General features: G+C 45.6%; 1 protein-coding gene across 7 annotated transcripts in view; it reads left to right on the forward strand.

Annotated features, from left to right (window-relative positions):
• Positions 1 to 26,701, forward strand: part of LOC131131914 (seizure protein 6-like) — a 101,043-nt gene that overhangs the window by 67,691 nt on the left and 6,651 nt on the right. For all 7 annotated transcript variants that reach the window (XR_009130271.1, XR_009130272.1, XM_058076953.1 and 4 more), the window contains 7 exons: positions 6,225 to 6,417; positions 14,339 to 14,524; positions 16,563 to 16,731; positions 18,240 to 18,406; positions 18,480 to 18,674; positions 21,591 to 21,729; positions 25,731 to 25,927. Coding sequence is in view for 5 of the 7 variants with exons in the window: in XM_058076953.1 (XP_057932936.1) it covers positions 6,225 to 6,417; positions 14,339 to 14,524; positions 16,563 to 16,731; positions 18,240 to 18,406; positions 18,480 to 18,674; positions 21,591 to 21,729; positions 25,731 to 25,927 (1,246 nt within the window). In the remaining 2 variants the exon portion in view is untranslated. The remainder of the gene's footprint in view (positions 1 to 6,224; positions 6,418 to 14,338; positions 14,525 to 16,562; positions 16,732 to 18,239; positions 18,407 to 18,479; positions 18,675 to 21,590; positions 21,730 to 25,730; positions 25,928 to 26,701) is intronic.

Below are 26,701 nucleotides of genomic sequence, written 5' to 3' on the forward strand. Positions count from 1 at the left end.
CGGTACACAGTGTGTGATGTTGGGACTGGGATAAGGACTGAACATTCACAGAATGGAAGTTCTATGCATGCTTCAACCTGATGGTGACTGCAGAACATAGAGTCGCTCATACTAGACAGGAGGAAAAAGCATGAAATGAATCCAAGTTAGGTTCACTGGCAAGCCTATATTGGCCATGGATGTGAGTGTGACTGGTTTGCCTGTATGAGCTCTGCCGTTGACTGGCCACCATTGAGGGCTGTGCTCTGGTTCTCCTCCATTGTTAGCATTATTAGCATACTGATGCTATCCTTATGCAATGTTTTTGTGACAAGGTTAAAATACAAGCATGAGGCATTCAGAAGATGGTTGGGATGACCTGCAGTATTGTGCACTGGTCACTAGATCTCAGCCACAGTAATCTAATCGAACACGGGTGACTAACTTGCACCAAGCTAAAACGCAACCCTGACATCACTTCCTGTCTGCTGGCCACTCCCCTCCCCAAGGGAGCACATTCATAGTGCCACACACGGGGCCAAACCGGAATACGGTATTCCGAAAGGCACAAATAATTACTTTTTAGGAATAATGAATTGGAGCAATTACTTTAAAAATTAGTTAGTATCAGGGAATAATGACAACATCCAATCAGAAAGCTGCGTTTCTTGGTGACACTCCAGTGCCTGCCCGGATGAGTGGCTGGTGTTCAGCAGTCAGGGGCGGGGGTCTGCCTGCCCCTCCCGGCAACGGAGGAGGCTCAATTTAGTTAGTTAGCATCCATATTTTGCTCTGTAAACATATGACCTTTCACCCCAACTGTGTTTCAGCATTAGCTTGCTAATGTTCAGGCTGCCGACAGTGTAACGTTCACATTGGCTTTAAACGCTTAAGGAAGTAAGGCTTGGGAACTTGGGTGCACTTCTGGCTGGTATTTGGTACCTTTAGTTAGTGGGGGCTTTAGTGTGGGGGGGTTCATTCATGGTCACAATGATATTTTGTAGTTTTCGGTTCAGTCATCCATGAGGTTATGGATATTTTTATTTTTTTCATTGATTCATTCAGGTTCATTGGTGGATTTATGAAAAAAACATTGGTCAATTTACTCCTAATGAATAAATATATATATTTCTTTTTATTTAAATTAATATTTTTTCCCCGGGGGGGGGGGGGGGGGGTAATTTTAATTTACTTGAATACAAATACAAATACACCCCTACAATGCAGGAGTGTAAAAGTGACTATAGGGGTGTTATCATGTCCAGACTGCTCTCATCATGTTACAAAGAGTCTTTAGAAGCTTGTAAATAAGTTTTCTATGCTCTAACTACAAAATACGTATATTCCATTTGTAAATTAGGAATTCTACCAAGGAATTCTACTTATCTCGGTCTGATCTGGAACCAATGAGCCGCCCTAAACGAGGCATTAGAATACATTCCATGACGGTATGTGCCGTGTGTCTTTTATGTCTCCTTGCAACCGTCACTTCTACTGCCAACGTTAATAGCATACATTGTTTCGTGTCGGGTGCGTAAACAGGTCGGTCAAAGTGAAAGAAGTGAAAATAAGCAATTTTGTTTGTTGACTGCAGCCTGAGCTAGCGGCACATTTTCATTAGCATACAGCCTTGGCTGATTGCTGCGGCGCTATTGTTTTATACGGTCAGCAAAGGAGGAAATGGTCTTGGCTCGTGTATACCGAGGTGAGTGTTGGATTAAGATAATGTTTTGGCATAATGAGCACCAGATTGAGTCTGTTTTGAATGAATTTATCAAGAGATGCACAAAACAGCACCTGTGGGTCACAAGCGTATTTGCCCCATGATAGAGAAATGAGCGTCTAAAACAGAAGGGGACGATGCAGGTTTTTTCCAGTGGCAGGGTTTTATCATCATAATGAGGACATTGCAGCTGGCAAGTCCAAAGGCTGTTGATGTATTGCCCCCACCCCCAGCTGCGGGGTCAGTTAATTTCCATGTATAGTGGGACGATTTTGATTGCATATTGCTCATTTCAGCACGCCGATGGCTCCTGTGAGTCTCCGCAAATGTTCATTGCCGAGCTCCAGCAGATGTTTTCAACCATAAGTTCTTGGCGCCAGTCAGCCTCTGTGGAACGCTCATTCACGGTGTTTGTTTACAGTTACACGTTACACGCCAGCGTGTCATTTGTCAGATGTACGCTTGTGATATACTTTTTAAGTCAGCGTTGGCCTTCCATTGAATTTAGCTGACGTGCCATCAGTACAAAAAAACAAAAATACCATCCTAAGTACAGTGCCTTTTATGCACTCTCATTTCTGTGGATGAGAATTTATGGCAATCATATGACGACCCCACGGTAGATGTCCGTGGCTGCCGGGCCGCCAGATGGCTCTGACCTCTACAGGATGTCCGGCACAACATTTCAATCATGCCTCTTTTCGCCGACAAGCTGTCACTGTGTTGTGCACCTTTCTCACATTTCGCTCCTTTTGGTCCCATTTCTGTTCCAAATGAAATGGTAACGCTAAATGCTGCATTAGCATCATCAATCCAAATTGAAATAGAAATAGTCAATGTCAGACATAAATGTTCAATCATAAATATAGACATAAATATTGACTCCTTCCTTTCTCTAAAGCCGACACTCCCAACCATTTTGACCAGTTGAACTCGTTTGTTAAGGCACACAGAAGTATTAATATTGTGTTCTAGGGTTATATAAACATTTTTCAGCAGTAGAATAGATAGCTACAAATAGGTTTCAGGAAAATATCAGTTCCCAACTAAAAGAAAAGCAGCTTTTTGTGAAAAAGATGCATTTCAAGCAGGACTTTGGACACATTTGGAACTGAATGATGCACACACACCGGTGCACAGCAGGACTTTGGACACATTTGGAACTGAATGGTGCACACACACATGTGCACACACATGGATTAAAATGTCCTCTCCATTCCAATGCCAGTGCTGGAGAGAGCCACAGGCAGCCAGACGAACTCTGACCAGCTTTCTTTCATGGCGTCTGCTCTTGTCCGGGTTGGATACCAGCCCGTCTCGGGTGATGTATCTACGTATCTGTGGTGTGTGTGTGTGTGTGTGTGTGTGTGTGGACAGCTATGTACGTTCGTCCTTGTGATTGTGCGTCATGTTTTCACCCATCAACAAGCCTTCAACACGTCTTGTTGAAAATATTCCATTCCTAACACTTCTAATGGGAAAAACAGATTCATGTATGCTTGAGTTTGGAAGTGTTAATGATGCCAACCATGGTTCCAGTGAACTCGGAACAGTTTGGAGCATAATATTGGCCCACGCTAGGAAAACAAGAGCGAGAAAGGTGGTGTATGATGTCGTCGAGGGGATGTTTGGGAAAGAGAAGCAAAGAGCAGATATTCACACCCGACCACGCGGCAGCCAGCCGGGAGGAGAACGAGCAGGTAAGGGGGGGGCGCTATCCCTCGGGGCGTTTGGCTGCAGCAGTGCTGAATTTAAGGTAGTGTGATGTCTTCCGACATGGCCGATGATTTATAATTGAGGCGGGACAGCTGTTGCCGGCTGCGGTGACAGGTCCCGGGGAAGGTGACAGATGACAGGGCCCGCGGGGGCCAAACCATCTCTCAGTCCAAATGTTCTATGCTGACTGCACCCCCCTGTGTCCTTCATAAGCCTCCCTTGTCTTGTTAAAGCAGCGACCACACATCCATGCCATCTTTCACCTGTAGGATCCTCCACATCGATTGGTAACGATACATGTTCATCATGCTCAGAGGCAACGGAATGGTAATGATATTGTAGAGTGAGAAAAAGGACGGAACTTGATCAGCCCCCCTTCCCCAGTAAAGATGTACGCGTATTAAACAATGGAGTTTGGCCCAAATGACCTTTTGCAGTGAAGAATTTGCAGGATGAACATTCATCATGATGTATCCCTGCTAGTTGCCACATGTTCCTTGTCGACAACGGGCTGCAGCAGCGGCGTGGGGAAGTAAAAGCTCGCCAGCCATCATTAATGTTGTTATTCCAAAGGTCGCCAGCTGAGAAATGACTTCACCACTTGAGTCTCGTTCATCGATCAGAGACATCCAAAGGTCCTCAAATCCATGATATTTGGCAACAAAGCCAGTTCATGTTGTAAAATGTGGCAGTAAAATATGTGGAGCAAACAAGAAGCTACATATTATGGTGGAGGGCCACACGGGGGCCTGATGGTTAGAACGTCCGCCCCCTCCCACATCTCAAAAACATGCATCAGCCTGTTGGATGCACTGTCCATCTCATTGCATGTCAAAGACACAACACGAAAATACGACCACAGACACGCCGTGGCTAACATTTCTAATGAGATGCCAGTCTCTGCCACACCGTCCTACACACTTTTCAAACAAAAGAGAATAATAATAATATTGCCGGCCTCATTATAATGCCATGTGGATGCGTGCATGACTGTTTTCTTTGTCTTGCCTCCAGACAGGCAGGAGGGGTGTTACAGAATATCATCTCTTCAGTCATCTAATAATGTTGAGAGGCTTTCTATGTCTTATTTTCTCTTCTTATGTCTACGGAAATGGGTAATGGGAGTGTAAAGGTGACTGTAGGGTGTTATTTCATGTCTAGAGGGCTCTAAGTGTTAAAACCCTTATTTAAAATGTTGTAAACAGGTTTTATATATTTTATTTTCTCTTCTTATGTCTACTGTATTGATAATAGGAGTGTAAAGGTGACTCTAGGGGTGTTATTTTATGTCTCGAGGGCTCTAAGTGTTAAAACGCATATTTAAAATGTTGTAAACAGGTTTTTTATATCTTATTTTCTCTTCTTATGTCTACTGTATTGATAATAGGAGTGTAAAGGTGACTCTAGGGGTGTTATTTTATGTCTAGAGGGCTCTAATCATGTTAAAAAACATATTTAAAATGTTGTAAACAGGGTTTTTTATATCTTATTTTCTCTTTTTATGTCTACTGTATTCGATAATAGGAGTGTAAAGGTGACTATAGGGATGTTATTTCATGTCTAGAGGGCTCTAATCATGTTAAAAAGAATATTTAAAATGTTGTCAATCGGTTTTTATATCTCAGGTTCTTTCATGTCTACTGTATTGGGTAATAGGTGACTATAGAGGTGTTCTTTTGTGTCTTGAAGATGCTACGTGGAAGTTGGTGAAGCTCTAACTATGATCACATTCCTTTTGTAAATAAGGACTCCAACCTATCACGGTTGGGCCGTGTTAAAAAACATATTTAAAATGTTGTAAACAGGTTTTTTTTATATCTTATTTTCTCTTCTTATGTCTACTGTAATGGGTAATAGGAGCGTGAGGGTGACTATAGGGGTGTTATTTCATGTGTAGAGGGCTCCAATCATGCTATAAAGCTTATTTATAAGGTAGTAAAATGTTTCCTATGTCTTATTTTCTCTTATTATGTCTACTATATTGGCTAAGAAGAGCGTGATGGTGACTATAGGGGTGTTATTTCATGTCAAGAGGGCTCTAAGATGCTATGTGGAAGGTGGTGACGCTCTAACTATGATCACATTCCTTTTGTAAATAAGGACTCCAACCTATCACGGTTGGGTCTGCAACCAATGAGCCGCTATAAAGTAGGGGTGTGACTTGACCGAGACGGAGCCTGCGATGCGTTCCGTGCATTGAGTCCTGTTTCTGACTGGGACTTTGAAGCTGAGCAGGGAGGCATCATGGTGCCTTGAGATAAAAATCAAAATCAATCAAAGTGTCTGACCTCAGGGATAATTCCACAGGATGTCACCTCCAAACTCTGGGAGAGTCCATTAGCCTCCCTGCGCTTATTGTCAGCTCCCCCTTCAAGCCGAGTGATAGTTTGTCACCACGAACGCGCTCATTGTGTTGCTGCCCGCCGTCTTGTCTCTTCACAGACACTCCAACACAGCCCAGCACTCAGGGACGTTGGAGGGCAGCCTTGCTTTAGTGGGAGGGGGCAGCATGCCGTATGTGGATTTGCTCAATGAACAGAGGGATGCTTGGGGCGTATGATTATTGTTATACAGTGAGAATGACATATGGTTACACTGAAATCAGATATCCAGATCTAATTGAACCGTTATGTAATACAGCTCTTCCTTTTCCTTCGCTGGCCTTCCTGCTTCCTGGGACCACGTTGCTAGTGGAGAACTAGCCACTGATCCCACAATTTCAACCTTTTTCAAATTCCATTCCAAATAAGAGCAAGATACGTGCTTACAGCGCTTCGTTACATGTTTCTTGGATGTTTCCTTTTAGGTCCTGAATGCCAGCATGGTGGAGGGGGAGCAAGTCACAGTGGAGGACACGGGCGGCCGAGAAGCTTTCCTTCTGGCCAACGAGTCGGTCCTCATACGCGGCCTTGTGCTGCGCAGTCGGAGCAACCAGATCTCCATCCGTTTTCGTAGCGAGCAGCGGCACGACTCTGGAGTCCTGCAGCTCCATTACCAAGGTGAGCCAACCACACGCCAGCCCGACTCTGACACGCATGGCAGCATCACCGCCGGGTCCGCCACATGCGGCACGGCTCAGGTGGGAGACGGCTTGTCTTTCAACCTGCAGCTTGCTGGTTCGATCCTCTTCTGTGACCACAGCCAAGTATCTTTGGCCAAGATACCTATAACCCCCCCTTGCAGGGGGTCCTGCTAAGGGTGGCTCATGGGGGCCCACGGCACATTTTCCAACTCAAGTAGAAAAAGTCATTTTGTGAGAATAACATAGTAATAAGAGGAAAATAAATATTCCAGAAAATAAAACTAAGTTGTAATTTTCGGGAAATTATGTTGGGGGGGGAAATTATATTTATTATCAAGTGCCGATGAAAAGTTTATTTTTAATAGTAATGGCTGATATGCAGCAGCAGGACAGCAGCTAAGATGGTAGCACTAGCGTGGGGGGGGGGGCTACAACAAACAATACAACGGCAAACTAGCGTCCACGCACCTGAACTAGAAGGGGAACACAAATAGCAACAGGTGCGAGTCAAAAGGAAAAGCAAAACGGCGGACACAACCCAGGGCAAACAGGAAACGCTACCAAAATAAGAGCATAACACAGGAACTAAGGCATAGAAGTTAACTCGAGGATCGTGACACTTTTTACTAATAGGAGTGTGAAGGTGCACATGTAACAGAGTTAAAAATGCACTTTATTATTTATTTTCTAAATGTGTGAATTTATTATTATTTAGTAATTTGGGAATTTTATATCAATGAGTTATTTATTTTTCTATCTTGTTTACTCTATTTTCATCGCTTTCCTTGTTTATGATTTATTTTATCCTTTCATGTCTGCTCCTCCCGGGCTTCCGTAGTTGCCCCAGCTCTGGTAGCACTCCCTCTCTTTGCCACACAACGTGGTTGGCATTGATGAGGGTAAGTCCAGTTAAAAAGCTGCAGACAAAATGTGTTGTTTAGTTTAAGATTTGGTCATCTGTGTTGTGTATATTGCTTTTATGTCGATATATTTGTCATTTCAAGTGATTTTATGTTATTTTGACCGTTGGTTTTAGTTAAAAGGGCCTCTTTTCATTTACACATATGGCGGGATTTGCGTTACACATCGGCCCGTCGTGTTTTTTGTTACTTTGTGTAATTTATGTTCCGTCTGTCTGGGGTGCAGAAGTGGAGAGGAAAGAAACTTTATTTTCATTCTTTTGTCAGGTATGTGTTTTTCATTTTTGTAATCATAATACTTTTTGTCAATCACTCCTTCCCCTTCTGTTCCCCACTCCGTTACTTATGTTGGCCACTAGTCAGCAGTGTTGTGAAAAACTTGTGAAACATTGTGAATATAAAATCTGTGTTTTGTTTATCACCATTAAAACAAGTACTCCCTCTCTTTGCCAAACAAGGTGGTTGGCATTGATGAGGGGTGCAGAAGTGGAGAGGAAAGAAACTTTATTTTCATTCTTTTGTCCTTCAGAGACCGAAAAAAGGCCGTTACACACGGTGGTGGAGTGGTGAGGATGTAGGCAACACAGTCAGGAGATGGGAAAACCTGGGTTGGAATCCCCGCTTGGCATCTCGTGTGGAGTTTGCATGTTCTCCCTGTGTGTGGCTTCAACTAGTAGAAATGGCAGCAAGAAGAAATGGTTAGCATGCTCTGGCAGCCTGTATGACAGGACATCAGTGAGCGAGAGAGAGAGATTGATCTTGTGTGTCCACCACAATGTCCGTTTATCCTAGCGATCGCACAAAGTGGCTGCCAATTACACGCCCCATCGATTTGGTTTGTTGGTGGTCAACAAAACATTCATTCCACCGCATCACGGCCGCGCTTTCATCAGCTCCAAAATGGCAAACGTCGCTACCGATGGCAAATTCATCCTCGGCCCGTAGCTGCCGGCTGCTCTGTGCAAAATGCTCTTGAGTCAAATATCGGCTTCGAACATTGAGTGGAAGGTTTAAGAGGAATTTGATGTTTGGAGGGCAGATCGTGTGAAAGTACGACTGACGTCCGAGACCCGACCCACCCAGAAGGAAACACCCGTGTGTGCGTTTTGAAAGATGGAAATGAATCGCACTTTATGGGCATGTTTTTTCTGAATATTGACTTTGGTGACATTGTCACAGCATGATTTGCTGTCAAACGTAAATAATACAGTCATGAAACCCTGCAAGATGAAATCATTTCTCCATCATTACTGCCACATCCAAGGGTGTTTATGTCCTGAAGGAACGCTGCATTTAATCCTGTTTCATTCCAATCTCATTTCATGACCAACACGCAGAACTTAAAGATGCAGGTATTTACTGCCTTGTGTGCCAGATGACCCCCCGTGCCCCCTAAAGAGCAAACAGTCGGAAAAGCAAAGCATGGGGAGGAAATGGAGCAGCCAGGCAACCCAGGAGGATCTCGAGAAACTAACAAAGGAAAACGGAGGTGAAGAAAGAGGTGAAGAGTCGGAAGGGATACTAGGAGCTAGGAGCAAGCACAAAGGAAGCAAGGAAGCAAGGAAGCAAGGAAGCGGCAAAGGAAGTTGTGGAAGGAGAGGTATGTCTAGAGCAAGGCGGGTTTATGAATCAAGACTAATCGCAAAGCATCAGATGTTGATACCGTATCCCAGCCAGCGTGCTGGGCGTGCGGGGTCATGTGACCTGCATGGCACGGAGAAGCAGCTCATAGTCCGTGTAGATCTGGATTTGATCTAATTTTATAGGCCGTCCATCAGCAGGAGGCTTCGTACCGACAGCTCCAATCTGCTGTTGGAGTGAACTGGAATTGCTGAACCTTAGCGCCAACCAAAAGCAACAGGAGCCACACAAAGGAAAGCACACTGAGCAGACTCCAAGGGTGGGGGGTGGGGGGGTCGCGGACCGGAGACACAGCAGATATTTCAATTTGTGTTCGTCTCGGCTCCAAGCCCGGGCGACACCTTGTCCTTTATAATGGGCTGTGAGAAATGTGATTGGACAAGCATGGAAGAAGCGGCGTGGCCGCGGCTCTCGGATGAGAGTAATTAATATCTGCTGCAGCATCAGCAGCGCCTGCCACTGATGGATGCCTCTCTGGCGTCGGCACTTCTGGAACGCCACTGCGCCGAGGGTTTACACTTCAGCTGGAAAGACTCCTCGTGCTGACGTATGGGCCTTTTCTCGAATCAACACGTCCCATAAATCCACCTGCCTCTTTGGCTAAGATCTACCCTGGAAAGAGAGTCACGACACGATGAGAGGAAATTACGCAAGACGACACTATGGTACACAAGGCGGAGGTGGGATGTTGTGGTGAACCACAATATTGTTGTCACGTTATGTCATCCACCGGACTTCCGGCCCCTGGTCACACAAAGGCTGTAACTGCTGGCCATCAGAAAAGTGTTGTTGATTGGAGAGTGTCTCACCACAAAACACATCCTCACGTCTTATTTGAGGGTGACCATAGGGGTGTTATGTCATCTCTAGAGGTCTCTAATGTTAACAAAAACATTTGGTGTCTAATATATCTTATTTTGTCTTGCTATGTCTACTCTTATTAGATAAAAAGGAGTGTAAAGGTAATTATAGGGCTGTTATTTCATCTCTAGAGGTCTCTAATAATGTTAAAAAACACATTTGGTGTCTCATATATGTTATTGCTTCTTATTATGTCTACTATATTGGGTAATAGGAGTATAAAGGTGACTATAGGGCTGTTATTTCATTTACATGCAGTATAAGTATAGGTATATGCAGTATAAGTATAGATGCAGTATAAATATGAGATTATATGTCCATGCAGTATAAGTATATGTAGATGCAGTATAAATATGAGATTATATGAAGAGCTTGCAACCAAAAGGCGCTAAATCCAATTTTCACTAAGTTGCATGTTTTTCATGAGTTTAATAGACCTCTGTCATGTGTACCCAAATCACATATTTTGGTCTTGAAATCATTTTTAAAAATGTGAAAAAAGTGATGTGAAATTTATGCTTTCAACCAAAAGGCGCTATTTCCATTTCAGATTTCAACCAAAAGGAGCTAAATCCCTTTCTTTAGTCTGATTGGCCCAAGTTTCCCATCTATTGATAATCTGACCAATCAGAGAGAAGAATACAATTGGCACTGCACATACAGAAAGCCAGTATCAGTCCGCATCCTGTTTTGTTTGTGTACATTAAGTACACAAACAGTAATTGTTATTTTTCATGTGTCGCTCTACTGCAGCCTACAGGTTGGATGCACCTGCAATGTATGACATGTCTTGTACCATTGTCTTGTATAATTGGGTATGTTGAGTTGTGTTAAAGCTGATCATCATGGAATGTGGATGATGTTAATGTGTGCTATAATATCTTAACAAAATTTTATCAGTAACAGTGTACTAGTGGTAGGTTATAACATTTTGTTTCTGTAATGTGTGAAGGTGAACATGTGTGGGTGGGGGGGGGGTGTATTGTATGTTGAGAATGGCTTCTGTGTTGTAATTATTTTATTAGCATAGCACATTAAAGCACCTTACATTCTTTTACAACAATGCCATTGAAGAAGTTAAAGGTGACTTCAAATTTATTTCAGTCAAAAGGCGCTAAATCCATAATTTCAGCCAAAGGGCGCTAAATCCGAAAAAAAATAATAAAAAAATATATATAAAATACATGGTGTGTGCAGGATTTTTATAGCATGCATTTTTATGACCTATATTGATAGCTCTTTCATTTGCAATATAGACTTGATGACCAAATAGATTGATATGTGCGTAAATAAAAATAATTGATTTTCTCGAAATCAGTCAAAATGGATTTAGCGCCTTTTGGTTGCAAGCTCTTCATATGTCCATGCAGTGTAAGTATGTATATGTAGATGCAGTATAAATATGAGATTATATGTCCATGCAGTATATGTAGATGAAGTATAAATATGAGATTATATGTCCATGCAGTATACGTATATGTAGATGCAGTATAAATATGAGATTATATGTCCATGCAGTATACGTATATGTAGATGCAGTATAAATATGAGATTATATGTCCATGCAGTATACGTATATGTAGATGCAGTATAAATATTAGATTATATGTCCATGTAGTATAAGTATATGTAGATGAGTTGAGGGTCCACGTGCTGAGATGCCTTCAGATTTCCCGTGGAAGGAATTTCTAGCTAACATGCGAGCCATCTGACACTTTGACCCCCCAGGAAAGGAGCGAGTTCATAATGGAAGCCTCCAGCGGCTAATCTCCTGGGCAGCCCGTGGCGTGAAGCTATTATTTGTAATAGCTAAATAATCAGACTTTATGGGCCGGCATCTCGCGGAACGGAAGCAGCACCAAACGTAATACGTGTGGAATCGGTAGTACAAGATTTGCCGGCGGCTCTTCCTCCTCAACGGGAATGTAAATGCTGTAAGATAACAGCAATAAGCAGCTTCATTGGAGCCGCTGATAAACGGCCGATGGAATGGATGACCCAGGGGCGGTCTGCTTGGTCCCTGTGGCTGGGCTGTCTGATGGGGGGCGGGGGGGTGCCTTTCATTAGCGGGGGAACCAATGGCTTGTGTAAAAGAAAAACATAAGTCAGTAAATGAAAACAAGCGATAAGGCCGCTTATACGAGCTTTTTATGGCCATTAGCCACTTAAGGCTACTTTCCCTTGAGGTTCATTTCCGAGACGGGCATTTTTAAAGCCGCGCTATACGTCTCATAAAGTCAACTTTTCATCTCCTAAATGAGTGCGGTTCAACAAAAGCAGCAGCGGGGCCTCCATGCAAGCAACCCTGCAACGTAAAAGTCTCCATGCCAGCTTCCCGAATCCAAGGTGACACATATCGATACGTTACACTTGTTGACCGCCATCAGTGTGGAAACGTCATCAAAATGTTGATAAACATGCACAGGAAATACTTCCTGTCGTGACCAAAAGCACGCCGCCCGCCGCTTTGTTTCTGATTGTCCAAAGAATGAAAAGTAGCCGGTAGCATGTCAATTCACAATTCAGGACGGCTCATGCTATGCTAGCGTGTGGACGCCATCACTCACCTTTCAGTCTCATTCAACGTTTACGCATTTTGCCTGGCTCTCTCTGCCTATCTGGGTGTAGCGCTCTCGCTGGCCTTGATCCCACAGGCGAGCGGCGGGGGGCCATCACGTTCATACATGCTGAATCGCTTGCAGCCCCCCACCACAGCTTCAACAAATCCGAGGGGAAACCCTGGGCTAGCTTGGCTTTCCAGTCGTAGGACATACAACATAGACGCGCTGTGATGGCCACGGCCTGAAACAGACATGTTTGACTTTGGAACGTCCAGCATCATCATGCAGACGCTGTCATCCGTTCTGCCGTGTTAGCCGTGCGGCTATCATCTGCCAGAGGAGCTTCGGGACAATTCATGAAGTGAAAGTTTGCCTCGTAATAGTATGTGCAAAGTTGTGTACTTGTGAGTGTTTATTGTAGCCGGCCTTTGCAGGTCCAATTATGTTTACTTGCTCTGGTTTGCCGCATTTCCAGAAGCTTAAAAGTGGTAGTGCAGTCATTAAAAGGCCTCCCCTAATGAGGTAGAACAGTGTGGCTGTTAGACAGGAAGAGAGCTTCTTTAATAGCTTCCATTAGACTTGCTTTCCATCTGATGCACGCTGTTCATTTGTTTTACTGGCCAGGACGTACTGGCCAGGGACATTGATCTTAATTCTTATTCTGATGTTCACCAATCAGCACGGGCCGTTTGTGCTGCAATGACTTCACGAGTGGGCTGGACTTTCACTTCCTGTAGCATCAATTTGAGTCCTGTAGACTCAAATATAAGACGTTCCCCTGGAAGGGCTGTCTTATTTTCCCAGTCGTGTCGCAACATACTCACCAGACCAGCTGATTGGGTCTGCAAGATTTGAAGAAAAGCACGATGAAGAAATATAGAACAACACATTGCTATCTACTCCTTTCATTCCTGCACTGTGCGTATGCTAGCGGCCCCGCCTCTACCTACCCAGACAAAGAGACTATCGCAGAGAGATATTGATCAGCCACTTGATTTCATTGATTGTGATGGATTCATTCATTTGGGATTTGGGATTTAGGATGTGGTATTTGGGCCCTGGCCTCTTTTTCCTCAACAACAAATCTTGTCATGTTTTAGACCCTTGATCTTGATCTTTAACTACTAAAATATTTCATTTGTAAATAAGGAACCCTATCTTTGGAACGTCACTCCTCACTTGGGATCAGGTCTGGAACCAATTAAGTGCCATGAACTTGGGATTACTCTATTCACAGTGGATACTGTTGAACCTCGGTTAGCATACGCCCTGGTTAGCATGTTTTTGTGTACATTTTGCATAGTGTACAGCGTGCCATGCATCTTGTTGTGTTATTTACTGCGTGAGTCCATGTGTGTTCCTCGTGTCCTTGTCCACAGCCTATTAGCTAGCTAAAACATAACAGCACACAACAAATTGTTCTATTTTTACAATAGTGGTTTGACAGGCTGAAGACAAAAGTAAAGGCATAGAAACGATGAATGAAAGGATAAGTGAAGATGTAAGGTTGCTTTTAGCTCGAGCGAAGACGTGATGGTTGACATCCTCTCGGACGCCAACATGGTGTTTGCTGTAAGATCTTCTTGAACGGAATAGCGTTTCTCACCTTCTTTTGTCCAATTCCGCCGTTTGCGACTTTCTTTGGCTCCTTTGTGGCTTATTTTGCAGCCATGATCAAAAGAAAAGAAGAGTCTTGAGGTCTCCACTGTCTTTCCAGACTTTTTTCAAGGGACCCACGTTGTAGTAAATATCTTACTAAAGTGTTTAGTGTTGATATCTCACCTGATGAAATGCGACTCACTGGCTGCAATGGGAACATAGACACACTGAAGCGACACGCCACATAAGAGCTGTATTCCAGAAATGCTCCGTAATGAACTCAAGCGGCGTCTTTGTGTTCTCCTTTTCTCTTTAGCCTTTGTGCTGAGCTGTTCATTCCCCAAAGAGCCTGCCGGTGGAGAAGTTTCCGTGACTCACCTCTACGCTGGCGGAGAAGCCTACTTCAACTGCTTCACTGGCTACAGGTTGAAGGGTCCCAAAACGCTCACCTGCCGCAACGCCACCACGCCGTACTGGAGTGGGAAGGAGCCCCAGTGTGTGGGTGAGATGGGGCGCTTATGAAAAGCCCAGTGCACATAAATGACATAATAAATGTGTTGGCGTCTTGCATTGTGCAGTTCGAAGTTCGGATTGTGCAATCCTAGACATCAACTGCTTGACTGCACTTAGAGGGGCAGGAAAGTCCGGTTTTGGCTTGTCTCAAGTCTTGAACCTCAAGTCTTGTGTCAAGGCTCCAGTAAAGCTGTGCAAGTGCAAGTCAGGTCTCAAGTCGTCATGAGACATTTCAGCCAAGTCCAAATGGGTATGCCATTGTCCCTGCTATGGTATGCAGAGGCGTGCCAATGAGGACATTGGCCGTAACAGGCGTGAAGTATGTGTAAACTGTGCGCTAAGAATATTTACGAGTGTTAAAATTTGTGCCATGAATGCAACGTGCCACAAACGCACAGCACCCTGTGTGCACACAATGTGGGCGACACGTCTCGTTCACATGAAGGGCTGAACTTTTCCAGCTCCAGTAATTATCCAATAAGGTTCATTTGTTCCTACATGAATAACATCCCAGCAGTTCCTTTTTTAGAGCAGTTGGACGGCCCATTAACTGGCACAACTCGGCGGGCGCCATTACATTCCAGTGGATTCCAATAGGCGCATTGTTTGCGACATTTGGTTCCACTTGGTGGACACTTTGCGCCGACTGCTTGATTCAAGTGCAGCGACGAAAATTTTCAACATTTTGAAATTTTCTTGCCCCCAAACTCATTAGGGCGGGCCACCACGAGCCAGTTGGGAGGCAGTTTGAGCCACTGCACGCCACTAGGCACCTTATTGGCGGCACTAGGCACCACCAACTGGCACCAACTGGCGCAGTACAGCCTTGCTAGCCACTCGTCTCCGCGTCACAGACGGAAGAGTGGATACCTAGCTCTCCATTTTGCTACAGAGACTCAACAAAATGTTGGGTTGCTGTCAGCAGTTTTGACCTGAGGACTGGAGCACACGTCTTGTGCTGGAAGACACGGCCATTCCAAGGATGCATGTGATCCCATGGAAAGTCCTGTCCGTGTTTCGATGCTGCTGCTGTTGACAGAAGTAGCGTGAGCTCCCGGTCTAGTATGTGAAATCAATGCGCCTAGGAAAGTTTTGCTAATATTTTAAATCATCAAAATATCGCAAGCTACTGTTAGTATTACGTGTTATCATCGTGTATGTGTTAATATATGATCACAGCATGTAAAGCAAACCAGAAAACTTTATTAGAGGTTGCATCAGAGGGCTTCGTAGTCAACATAGGTATCTCCAATGACGCATTGTTAGCTAGCTCATGTTAACTTTTTTTTCTCTTGTGATAATGCACAGAAAAGGGAAAGAAATATGTGTTCTGTTTTATGTAAGGATTGTGGATGATGGGCAGGATTCCGACAAAAGTGCAGTTCTCCTTTAAGTTCTCACTCAACGCACAAGCTTGGCAAACTCGGCCAGAAACACGACACCACCACCATTCACCGACATGTGACCATGTGGCCATTCACCGACTGCATGTGGTTGCAGCGATTTGAGAATCGCTGCTTTAGGACCGTCAAATTGATTATGTGGAATCAGGGCTAACAAATGAGCATCAGTGTGTATTCTCTTACAAAAACAAACGATGGTGATGAGCAAAGGTGTTGGCTTGGTCCTTTTCTGCTGTGTGGATTACTGTACAGTCCCGGGCCAAAGGAGTGTGTATGCATGCGATTAGCTGCACAGACAGTTATTGTCTGGAGGCAGTTCGACCTGGCTGCCTTAATTAGAAGCGGCTGCATGAATATCCCCGTCCTGCTGCTAAAAGCTCATTTACCACATCCAGTCTTACTCCGTGCATGCGTACAGCTGCTCTCCGCTGATAGCGTCACCGCTGCTATCACCTTTTGCAAGTCTATCACACACAGTCCTGCACCCGTTAGACACAGGTGAAGCTCATAATGCCCACCAGTCCCACAGTCTGCTGGCGGTCCATGCGTATGGGCTAAAAAATGGACTTGCAGTTGCTGTCATTACTGGAGCTCATTTGGTCTTTTCCCCACACTCTCATACAGCGTCCTGTGGGGGAATGATAAAAAATGCCACCTATGGCCGCATTGTCTCGCCTGGATTTCCTGGCAACTACAGCAACAACTTGACATGCCACTGGGTCCTGGAGGCCCCTGAAGACCACCGGCTACATATTCACTTCGAGAAGGTGGCTCTGGCAGAGGATGACGACAGGTGGTTAACATGCACACACACACACACACACACGATTGGAAAGCAGAGCCAGTTGGCTTGTGGTTTAGCATGCCTTTAGCTACATCCCAGCAAGACTTCCTGAGTACACCTGCTATCCACAATTACACCCCATTACCTTCACCGTTACCTTGGCTGTGTCACCCACTTCTATGCTTTGCTTTGGTGGGTTGTTATTCTTATTATTCTATATACTGTATATATATTCTATATACAGTATACATATGGTATATAAGGTGTACATATGGTATATACGGTATACATATTGTATATACAGTATACATATGGTATGTGCAGCACCATCACATAGCAAATATGTATCACCACCATCACATATGGAATAAGCATCACATGGAATAAGTATCACTACCACCAAATATGGAATAAGCACCATATGGAATAAGTATCATATGGAATAATTATCACTTCTACCTCATGTGGAATAAGCATCATATGTAATAAGTACCACCACCACATATGGAATAAGCATCATATGTAATAAGTACCACCACCACATATGGAATAAACATCATATGGATCACCTCTACCACATATGGAATAAGCATCATGTGGAATAAGCATCACCTCTACCACATATGGAATAAGCATCATATGGAATAAGTATCACCTCTACCACATATGGAATAAGCATCATATGTAATAAGTACCACCACCACATATGGAATAAACATCATATGGATCACCTCTACCACATATGGAATAAGCATCATGTGGAATAAGCATCACCTCTACCACATATGGAATAGGTATCACCTCTACCACATATGAAATAAGCATCATATGGACTAAGTATCACCTCTACCACATATTGAATAAGCATCATATGGAATACGTATCACCTCTACCACATATGGAATAAGCATCATATGGAATAAGTACCACCACCACCAACTAAACGATCGACGATCTGTGACGTCATCGAGAATCGAGAGCGAAGTAAAAGTGAGAGCGAACAGAAAAGACAATGAGAGCTCCGGAAACAGAAGTGAGTGAATCAGAAAGTGAGAGGTGACGTTTTAATTTTGTGCGCCCTCTCACTTTTTTATGCATCCATAACAGAATGATTTTACTCCCCCAATATTAATTTCACCTCTTCAGTTTCAGTTTATACGCTCGTTTTTATGTCGTTTGCTCCCTCCTACTTTTGATTAAACTGACGCCATACCTTTTCAGCCTTTTGGGGAAAATGGCGTCAAGGGTTATAGCGCCACCTGTTGGCCCACACAATTGTTGAAGACAGAGCTTTTCATTTTTATGGCCATTTTCATGCGGACGCAGGCTTTTTTTTCCCGCTCCCGAGTCGGGGCTCTTCCATGCGGGTGAAATGAAGGCGCTCCAGAGAGCAGCCAGAGGTTGGAGCTGAAATTGCTATCATCACACACATGACCCTTCACCTCATTACCAAGCGGCAGAACTCCACATCTTCTATGCATCTTTTAGCACTCAAGGTTAACCTCTCCTCTTTTTAGGCTGTTGATTAAAAATGGCAACAATATCGACTCCCCCCCTGTGTACGACTCCTACGAGGTGGAGTATCTGCCCATCGAGGGGGTGCTGAGCACAGGCCGCCATCTCTTTGTGGAGTTTACCACGGACGGGGCGCTCACCTCCACCGGCGCCGCCATCAGATACGAAGGCAGGTTGATTGTTGCCAGCAGAATGGCGGCCCCCCTTTGAAGGTGGTCCTCAGGTCTTCTTCTGTGTTGCAGCTTTTGCAAAAGGAACGTGCTACGAGCCTTTTGTCAAGTACGGCAATTTCAGCAGCAGTGACTCAACCTACGGTGTGGGTGCCGTGGTGGAGTTCTCGTGTGACCCCGGCTACACGATGGAGCAAGGCTCGGTTGTCATCGAATGCGTGGACGCCGAAAACGCTCAGTGGAATGAGACGGAGCCGGCCTGCAGGGGTGAGTTATTTTGTTTGACTCATTCTTTGGCAATTCAATTAGATGGGAGCCATGATGGTGACCCCGGGCTTTCATTCTGTGCTGCATCAAATAAAAGTAAATCCACGCTTGCAACCACGTTTGAATAAAAACACCCTCCCACTGGTCACCTGAGCTAACTTAGCGCTGAGCTACTTGATACCGTGATGCTACCAAACACTATTATTTGCTGCCATGCACCCCCCAAGGGACAGAAATGTTTTTGTGCCCCCCCCCACACAACGTCCTCTTGGCATCGTTAGTTTGCCAACAACATGCAAGTCTGTCCAGTTTCATAATTCTACTTTGACATGAATATGCTAATTCTACATTCCTCTAAATGAGGAGTGGGCGGGACCAATGAGCATTTAAGGTTACTGTTACACAGCATTGGACTTCCCACATACGCCACACAGCAAGGAGACCAAGGTTTGATTCCCCCCCCAGGTATGAATGTGGGTGGGAATGGTTGTTTGTCTATATGTGCCCTGGGATTGACTGGCTTCTTGCCCGAAGACAGCTGGGATAGGCTCCAGCACGCCATCAACCCTCGTAGGGATAAGCAGTAGAAAATGGATGAATGGAGTTCCCAAAGACTCCGTGTGGCAGCATGATCCACCACCTTCCTCTTCCTGATTCTCACCGTTCTTTATCAAAATGCTGCCACTTGCAACTTCCTGTGGCTCCATTTTGGGAGCAGCAACAGATCATTAGAAACTATTGAATTCAACAAATAACTCATAACAAAACATCACGACTTTGGGAATAGTCACGTCTTAAATGTTCATTTCCTTTTCATCCCTCCTGTGGATGTACGTCTACATTTAGGATTGGGATTCGGGGTGTAAAAAATGGATTTGGTTAGCGTCATAGAACAAAATCTGGAACAAATCAGTGACGCTAACCAAGGTTCATGTTTACGTTGTACTGTATCCTTCCACGAAACCCCATGCTCGCTGCCGTGCACGTTATCGACCGCTACCGCTTAATAAGCCGCCATCCGGCCAAAGAAAGTTGCAAGCGGCAGCGTTTTGATAAAGAAGGTGAGAAACACTATTGAATTCAAGAAATACTGTAACTCATCAAGAAGTATGAGGATGCCCCCCCCCCTCCTTTCTGCTCCTCGCTGTTTTGCTAAGTCACACAGTTAGGCCACAAGTCTCTATTTTCTTATCCATCACGGATGCAAAAGGAGCTAAAATGGAGCCAAAGGAAGTTGCAAGCGGCAGCATTTTGGTGAAGAAGGTGAGAAACACGACGGAATTCAAGAAGTGACTCCCGGCCGTGTTGCTCCTGCTGTGACACGGTGTCTTTGTCGGTGACGTTAATGTTGGCTTCATCCCTCTCATTCCGCATTCTGCATGGAAAGCTGCCTGGTAGAACGACTAAAGCATGTTTGGTGTCAACATGTTTGTCTTTCGGGAAGGAATGGGTTGGATTTACGGGATTTCTTGTGGTTTTGGTGCATCTGGGTTTCTGCCCGACCTCGCCAAGGTAGCGCTGTACTTCCTGTGCTTCCCACACATGACACGCTGACCTGACAGCCTGCCTGTGGAGCTCGCATGTTCATTTTGCAACACAGCAAAATTGAAATGCACTCTAGCAAAGATCGGCCTGAGAAAAGTCATTTTCGCCCCGCTGGGTCACGGTCACGTGAAGTTCAGGAGTCGTATGCATTTTTATTTCCACGCGAGGAAGCCTGCAAGTTGGATTCCTGAAGCTGAAGCTCTTATCATGACCAATTCATGCATGGCTGCCTTGATTCTCAGCCAGTGGGCCGGCACTCGGCCGGACCCGGGCTGGGCCAAACAGGGGGGGAGGCATCTGGTACGAACAACACCGCCAAATAAATCATGCGGCCAACATGCTGTGGTGGACACTTGATTAGGTACGCCTGCATCATCTAAATGCTGCATTCAAGCTCAGCGTTACAAAACAATGTTTTCATGACTGATGTGAATTGTGAATAAAATGTTTAGTTTATCATTCTAATGCTTTTATTTGACTGGTTACATTTTTAATACGTTTAATATGTTCACATATTTGATGATGTTTTCATGATCTTTTCTCTCGTTATAGTGGCGATACCGTCGCCCACGTCACGTGAAAATCCCACGTAATGCCATCTACATGCGACACATGACAAACGGATGCCAATGTTTACCACGGCTTGTTTGTCGCCTCATATCAAATCGTGTTAGCACATTTTTGACATGATTTGCCCGTTACCCCTCCCCAACATCAACATTGGTCGTAATGTCCGTAGTCACTCAGCTCCCCAACTCTTCCTCCGCCCATTCTCACCTCACCTTCATTCAGAGTTGATGCCGTTCTGCCTTTCTGTAGCATTTCCCTTCAGCTTCAGCCGTCAGGTGCTCGTTTCTACTGAAGTCGTTTCATCTCGGTCTGCCCCGTGATGACTGTTCGGTCCAGTACGACATGGCAACAGTAAAAGTCAGGCCGGTCCCGGCTGGCGGCGATTCATCAATTCCCCCGATGAGTTTGTTACAGATAAAAACAGATATAAAGTTGTGTATTTCTCATCGCGAGACAGTTCATGAATGTGTTATGAAATGATTACTTGATGAAAGCATGAAAAGCCTTGAAAAAAATCATGACTTATTAAGATGATTCGTTATGAACGCTCATTTCAACAGGCAAACGTTTCACAAACGCCTGAAGTATGGAAATTATGAATACTTGGATTAGAGCATGAAGAGCAGGTTTGTGAGCTGTCCTTGGTGCTGGATGCTATCGAGATGAATGTCCATACCTTTACTGCCATGACATGCTGAGGCACCTTGGCGTCGACCGGGGGGGCTTCGGCCAGCATCCCCTCGCCGGGGGTCATTGGTGTGTTTTTGGTGGTGCACCCATGGTGTCGTCTTTGTGTTGCAGCCGTTTGCAGCGGGGAGACGACAGACTCCGCCGGCGTGGTGTTGTCTCCCAACTGGCCCGAGGCCTACGACAAGGGCCAGGACTGCATCTGGGGCGTCCACGTGGAGGAGGACAAGAGGATCATGCTGGACATCCAAGTGTAAGCGGCGGGACTCGGGGGGTCGCGGGGGTCGTGTTAGACACAAACGATGTCCGTGTTCTTCCATTGGCCCTCGCTCACACGGGCGCACGATGGCGGGCACACGGGAAGTGTTTCCGGAGTGGCGGTGGCTAATTCGATTTTTTCCAGCCTCTGCATTACGCATTCCGCCGTGCTTGCAGCTCGCTCTCTGACCAGATTAGCCAGTAAGCCTCCCCACTCTCCCTTCCCTGGTGTGTCTCACAGTTGGCTTTGAAATGAATACGCTCTGGCAGTCAACCACCCCCAGCCACTTATCCAGCCCTCCCAACTGGAACCCAACGCACGTGCACGCAGATGTCAACATTCGACACGCGCACACTGTTTCCTCTTTGCCGACTACTCTTCCACTAATGCCCCCCCCCGTCCTCTGGCCGTTTCTTCATCTCTTCCTGGAGATGAACAAGGTGCTTTGTGGGATTCATGGTCCTGTCACACCTCCATGCATGGCAAACGTAAAAGTGACGCTGTTGTCGCCTCCGGCACTCGACCACAAGAGGGCACAGAGAGGTCAAATGTGAACCGGCAGGAATGGAAGAATGGCAGAGGCTATTTAGTGGACACGCTGTTACACTCTGGAGACGTCATCCACAGGCGTCTATGTTTGTTTGCTCATTGATGACAAAAGGCTCTCCTGGATGAGTGCGGTCTCATTAAGGGGGGAGGGGGCATTCATGAGAAGATTTTCCGTATTATCATTCATCAGCGTGCCTGTGCTGGAAATGACAGAGGAGCGGCGTGCATAATGAGGACTGATTAATTTAGGCCAAACAGGAGGGCTGGCTCCCGGCTAATTAGCATGGCGACAGAGAGAGGATGCAGCTGATATCTCCACCTGCACCAGCCGTGGATGAGGTTGGAGGAAATGTCTGGCAATGTGACACAGCAGGCCATTCTGTAGCAGTGCAGCCTTGAGCTAAGAGAGCCCCCTGCTGGAGGATGTCACCATCACACCCCCGCTGCCGGGGCCTCAAGTGGAACAGGAGCCGGCCATTTAGTTGTCAAATGGGAGAGCAAGGCCAGCATTGAGGATGTTATGATGAAGTGTTCTGCATAATGAGGGCTTTGGACGGGTCACGTGGAAAAGGCTTGTCAAGTACAGACCCAATGTCAAACACTACCACACTGACCATTTGGCACCACGTCTCAGGAAATTGCTGCTTTGGTGAGTGGAAGGGAGAACATGACCCTAGAGGCGGGACCCCCCAGTTAGTGGCAGTTCGCTACAAAAGGCGGGTAGCGTTTATGGCGTTTAACCTTTCATGGCTGATAGCGGCAATAGCAGCGCTTTAGCCTGTGTGCGTTCCAGTGTACAGTAATCCTTCGTTTAAAACGCTTCATTGGTTCCAGGATGCGTGGATTTCTACCACGCAGGGTGCATGGTTTTGGTCTGCGGGGTTCGGGGTTCGGACACGACGTGTGCCTGCTGGGAGATTGCAGCCACTGACTAACTAAACACACGTATGGTTTCTGTCCATGTCCCTCACTTGCCCCCCCCCAACCACTTGGGGGTGCATCCAGGTGTCATGTCACCTATTAAAGTGAAAAATTTATCCATGTGGAGCAATGGTGTACATGTACTGTGTACTGTGTACTCCAGTCAGGGATGCTACTGATACCAACAAAGCTCTGCAGCTAACTGGTGGCAAGGTTCCATTGTGGGAAATATGTTTTTCTCCCATTTGTACCGCCAGCATATTTCACAAATCACATATTAACGTGTGTGCATGTGTGTGTGTGTGTGTGTGTGTGTGTGTGTGTGTATTGGCCTCCAGCATTGGGAAGGAGAGCCATGAATATCCAGGATGTAAATAAATGCTTGCTGATGGAGTAGGTTTTAGCTGCATGAGGATGCCAGAGACGAAAGGAGCGACTTTGGCGTGAAGACAACTCAAGTGTTGATTTTAGGTGAGAATTGTTTTGGGGCGAGATGAGGAAATACTGTGATGAGGTTGTGGAAAGACTGTTGGTTCCTATACGTATCGAGGCAGGAGCCTATGTTCAGCACCGCTATGTGTCTTCATCACCAATCACACCCTCTACGCCGAAGAAAGCTGCACGTAAACGCCTCTTCTGTTTCAACAAAGCAACACAAAGAAGAAGATTTTCTATGCTCTCACTACAAAAATATTCCATTTATGAATTTGATGATGAATGATGATCTTCATCTCTCACTGTTGAGTGTGAAGCGGCAGGGATGGGAATCGGCACCTTCAAGTCCGAGTCTATGGCTCCCATTCGGAATAGGGTGGTGTCTCTGGGTCGAGGATGAGATCCTGAAGGAGTTGAAGTACCTCGAGGTCTTGATGGGTGAGGGAAGGATGGATCGTGAGACAGACAGGCAGTGATAAGGACTCTGCATCGGAGCTGAGCCCAATTTACCAGTGGTTCTACGTTCCTACCCCCACCTAAGGTGGGACAAGATGGCGGCTGGCAAGGCTCGGGGGCGTGTTCAGGGCACGTTCAAGCAGTAGGAGGCCTCTGGGAAGACCCGGAACACATTGGAGACAATGTCTCTAAAGTGGCCTGGGAAGGCCTCGGGGAGGTCTGGGCTTCTGCCCCCATGACCTCGCCCCCCCACTACTTTCCACTTCATAAGGCCTGGCGTAGAAAAGATTCAAATATTTTATGTCCAACAACATAAGCGAAGAAAATGGGGCTATTTGTTGTTATGTTAGCTAGGAGGCTAGCATGCTATTTGTTTATATTCTGTGGCGGTGCAACGCTTCCATCATGACTAAAACCCCCAAAAGAGACAACTTAGGTCTTGGAATTCTCGGAGTTGATCTCCTTGGAGTTGGCAAGCAGGCCGCACGCCCATGCACACGAGGCTACTTCCTGGTGGAAGGAAATGGTGGAAACAATCGATAAGCAGACGAGGGTTCAACTATTTGGATTCCACCACAGAGACAAGAGCGCCATATTTGTTTTCTTTGTGGGTCACTATGCTAGCTAGTAGTTTTGGGGAGAAGGACCTAAGAAGATTCATAGCACGAGATGACGTGAAGAACTAAAGCCAAACATTAGGTGACCCCCCCCGGGAGGCATGGCTGCATGAATGAAGGATGATGCGTTGGGTACGTGAACACGAGACGGCGTGGCTAAAGTAGTTTTTCCTGCGCGGCGAGGGAGCCCATTTATCTAAATGGGCCGGTCTTCACAGGTGATTATCCCCGGCATCGCTGGAGCGGGGGGGCAGCTGTGATGGTTAGGAGTCATGATATTTCATAGCATTCATATTTGTAGCCCTGCTGGCGGCTTTTAAGACACACTGCTGCTGCTTTACTCGCCTGAGAAAGTGGCCGTCATCTACGATCCTTATGGGAGACATCAACGTCCACGCCATGAGCCGTGTACCAACAGGTGTACTACTACGTGTAGTATTGGAGTATAACTTATAGAAAGGAATAGCAACATAGAAAGGAAGCATTACCTTTGGCTAGTGGCCTGAGGCTTTGGGAGCTCAAGCTAGCTGCTAGCCTAGTAGCTAGCCACTGTGCTAACATAGTGTTGATAAGAATGAGAACAACAATGTGCTTCATGGAGCCTTGGTGGCTTTTTGGAGGTTTTTTCAGAAGACTTTCTAGGCAGGATAGATACGCCCCAAGACAGCTGCCTCTTTTTACCGCTTTGTATATCTTTAGAAGGCCACTGAAGAAGAGAAAGGCGTGTATTTATGTCTCAATAAGGACTGTGGGTGATAAAACGTTTGATAAAAAGGTGCTTTTCCTTTCACGTTAAGTTTATGATGCTTTTTAAAGACCAAAACAAATCATATTATCGTTTATAGTCCGGAAGGAAATCATTGATTATTATTTTGAAAACCGCGTGGATGCCTTTTTGAAGTGAAAGCCAGTTGATGGAATAGTAAATATGATTTTTGGTTGTCATTTAATCGGCTTTGACATGCTTTGGTTTGAGTGAATCTCCGGTTCTTGACTATTTTCCTCGTTGTCCCACAGACTAAACCTGGGGAAAAATGACCTCCTGACCTTCTACGACGGTGACGACCTGTCTGCCAACATTCTGGGCCAATACAGCGGCAAGCGACCTCACTTCAAGCTCTACACGTCCATGGCCGATGTCACGGTCCAGTTCCAGTCAGACCCCGCCACAAACATCTACGGCTACAACAACGGCTTCGTGGTGCACTTCTTTGGTAAGACGGAATGAACGGGTGTCCTTCCAAGGATTCTTCCTTCCCAGTGCTGCATTGGAGAACAATGGCAGGAAGACAATCATTGGGTAGACTTCAACAGCACCTGCTTTGCCTGATGCTTTGTGTCGGTGGTGCGAGGGAGGCGCATGTCGACGGGTGCCAAGCCGCCTGCTGCGTTCCTCCCGACAAACATCTCCAGCCGCTATTTACATTTGCCGTCCAAAACGCTCCCGCTTCGCACACACGGAAGGTACTGCATTCCGATTCCCTGCTGCTACATGAAAGTGTCATCCTTAAAGAGCCCCACACCTCGCCTCATACAAAGCCTGATTATGTGAGCTGTGTGAGATGATATCACTGCGTATCATAGTAGTGTAGTAGTAGAAGTACATAGTCCTAGTTGGATGGTCCTGCTGCTTCTACTTGGAAAGATATCCAGTCAATCATGAAACATGAGCTGCCTTTAACTTCAAGAGGGGTGGTGCCCGGCTTAGTGGCGACACCTAGTGGCCACAATCATTCACAGCGTTGAGCTCAGGACGCAGTTGGGCATGCTCAGAGCACACTGGACGTGCCAATGTGCCAATCCTTACCGACATATCCACACTTCCGATAACAGCTCTTCCTGCGGGAAAGTCGATTCTCCAACCAAAGTATCGATACTTTTGATGAATCAGTCATTTGAGGTAATGTGTCGGATTAGAGCGTAGACTACCTTCTAAATCCGGTTTGTATGACATAATAGACATGAAATTAAAGAAAATAAGCCTAGAT

This window comes from Doryrhamphus excisus, chromosome 7, assembly GCF_030265055.1.
Source record: "Doryrhamphus excisus isolate RoL2022-K1 chromosome 7, RoL_Dexc_1.0, whole genome shotgun sequence".
In the NCBI taxonomy this organism is placed as follows: domain Eukaryota; kingdom Metazoa; phylum Chordata; class Actinopteri; order Syngnathiformes; family Syngnathidae; genus Doryrhamphus; species Doryrhamphus excisus.